Source organism: Gossypium raimondii, chromosome 8 (genome assembly GCF_025698545.1).
Source record: "Gossypium raimondii isolate GPD5lz chromosome 8, ASM2569854v1, whole genome shotgun sequence".
Taxonomy (NCBI): Eukaryota; Viridiplantae; Streptophyta; class Magnoliopsida; order Malvales; family Malvaceae; genus Gossypium; species Gossypium raimondii.
Window position 1 is genome coordinate 61,007,929 of NC_068572.1, and position 2,766 is coordinate 61,010,694.

A 2,766-nucleotide genomic window follows, 5' to 3' on the forward strand; every position below is an offset into this window, starting at 1 on the left:
TCGTATAATTTAGTGATTAAATTATAATTTTTTAAAATTAATGACCAAAATATAAATTACTAATAATTGAGGGACTTTGAGGGAGTTTGCCTAGCTTTATATTGGATTTTGAATATAAAGAAAGAGAGCTGTCGTGTCAAAGGATAAAGCAACATTGTCCCCACACCACTATTAATCACTTTAAATTGTCACTCCCCTTTCCCCTTTTTTGCTACAAAATTGCAACACGTGGGCTTCTCTTGCATGCATTGTGGGACCTCTTTTTCCCTATATATACCCTCTTTTCTCTCTCATACCCCCTCACGAGCTCCTTCAAAAACACCAAACCCTCTTTGCTCTCCATTCACCCCAACATCAACACTCTCTCTCACATGCAAATCTTTACTCACCCAAAGCCAATCAAGATTCTCCTTTTGATCCAAAACAAACCATAGCAAAAAACAGACCCTTTTTATTATTATTAATTGGCTTAAATTTAAGCATCCATGGCTGCATATGCATCATCACCAGCAGCAGCAGCAGCTGCTATTGGGACTTGTTTTAAGCCTAAATTCCCAGTTTCAAAAAGGCACAACATTTCATGTTCTCTTCAAGCTCCATCATTTCTTCATTTGCCTAAGCAATCATCTTCATCATCACCACCTACTGAGAAACCCCAACAATGGAATCCTTTTCAAAGAGTTGCTGCTATGGCTTTGGATGTAGTGGAGAATGCTTTGGTTTCTCACGAAAGTCAACACCCTCTTCCAAAAACAGCTGACCCCAGAGTTCAAATCGCCGGTAATTTCGCTCCGGTACCGGAACAACCTGTCAAACATCGGTTACCTGTGATTGGAACAATCCCAGACCGCATTCAAGGTGTGTACGTGCGAAACGGAGCTAACCCACTTCACGAACCAGTCGCCGGTCACCATTTCTTCGACGGTGACGGTATGGTTCATGCGGTTCAGTTAAAAAATGGGTCAGCTAGTTATGCATGTAGGTTCACTGAAACTAATCGTTTAGTCCAAGAACGTGATTTAGGCCGTCCTGTTTTCCCTAAAGCCATCGGTGAACTCCATGGTCATTCCGGCATAGCTAGACTGTTACTATTTTACACTCGTGGACTGTTCGGCCTCGTTGATCCAAGTCACGGCACCGGCGTTGCCAACGCTGGACTTGTTTACTTCAACGGCCATTTACTCGCCATGTCTGAAGATGATTTGCCTTACCATGTTCATATAACTCCCGCCGGCGACTTAGAAACCATCGGCAGATACAATTTCGACGGTCAATTGAATTCAACAATGATTGCTCACCCCAAAGTTGATCCACAATCGGGTGAATTCTTTGCTCTTAGTTATGATGTTATTCAAAAGCCATACCTTAAGTACTTTCGTGTTTCACCGGATGGTAAAAAGTCACCGGACGTTGAAATTCCGGTGGAAGGTCCGACCATGATGCATGACTTTGCTATTACCGAGAATTTCGTTGTGATCCCAGACCAACAAGTAGTGTTCAAACTGCCTGAAATGATCCATGGTGGGTCACCGGTGGTGTATGATAAGAACAAAATGTCGAAATTTGGGGTATTAGCTAAGAATGCCATTGATGGTTCAGAGATTAAATGGGTTGAAGCCCCTGATTGCTTTTGTTTTCATCTTTGGAATGCTTGGGAAGAGCCTGAAACTGATGAAATTGTTGTAATCGGTTCATGCATGACACCACCAGACTCCATTTTTAACGAAAGTGAAGAATCTCTCAAAAGTGTCCTCTCTGAAATTAGACTCAACTTAAAGACCGGAAAATCCACGCGCCGCCCTATCATATCGGAATCCGAACAAGTCAACTTGGAAGCAGGGATGGTGAACCGGAATTTACTAGGGAGAAAAACAAGGTTTGCTTATTTGGCATTGGCTGAACCATGGCCTAAAGTTTCAGGGTTTGCCAAAGTTGATCTATCAACCGGTGAGGTAAAAAAATACATGTATGGTGACCATAGGTATGGTGGTGAACCATTGTTTTTCCCTCTAAACCTTTCGAAAAATGAAGACGATGGTTACATTTTAGCTTTCGTTCACGATGAAAGGACATGGAAATCGGAGTTGCAGATCGTAAACGCCATGGATTTACAGCTAGAAGCTACGGTTAAGCTTCCATCTCGAGTCCCATATGGTTTCCATGGAACATTCATAAGTTCAAAGGACTTGGAAAAGCAGGCTTAATTACATATCTTTCATGTCCGTTTTACGATTTTCAGGAAGAGACTTATCAGTGGGATGCATGTATATACTGTCCCCGGAATCCCTTCCTCTGTTTCATATAGGGGTTTTTAGAGAGACCAGTTTGTAGCTTTTGGGATATGTAGGTACATACACTATTTGAAGCTCAGCTGGTTTTATGCATATAGTTTTTTTCACTTCAGTGTGCATGAAACCGTACATAAAATTTAAAAGCAAAATATGTAGTGCTTGTATCCTCTGTAATTCTCTGTTTCTTTCTTTTCTTTTTTGGTTGTAAATACTTGAAATTTTACATTATATATAGAAATACCAGTCTTCCATATCTCAACTCTTTTGATCTTTCTTACATGTTGCTTTGTTTGTTATTATTTTCAATGATGTTTTGCTGATATAAGATTTGGGTTAAGGGGTCTTCGAAGTGTGGTAAAAGAGAGGACCCTAAACCCGAATCTTGTATCATCAACAATGGACATCAAAAGAGCAATGAACAAATGAGGAAAACAGCAAAGGGGTTAAATGTTAAATCAATTTAGGATTGGACCCT

The 2,766-nt window shown here is 40.6% G+C and overlaps 1 protein-coding gene across 1 annotated transcript; it reads left to right on the forward strand.

The window, feature by feature from the left end:
• Window positions 1-316: 316 nt before the first annotated feature.
• Window positions 317-2,538, forward strand: LOC105792802 (9-cis-epoxycarotenoid dioxygenase NCED3, chloroplastic). The gene has a single exon (XM_012621595.2). It carries the CDS (start codon window positions 486-488, stop codon window positions 2,202-2,204), a length of 1,719 nt encoding a protein of 572 aa, XP_012477049.2. The 5' UTR covers window positions 317-485; the 3' UTR covers window positions 2,205-2,538.
• Window positions 2,539-2,766: the final 228 nt, after the last annotated feature.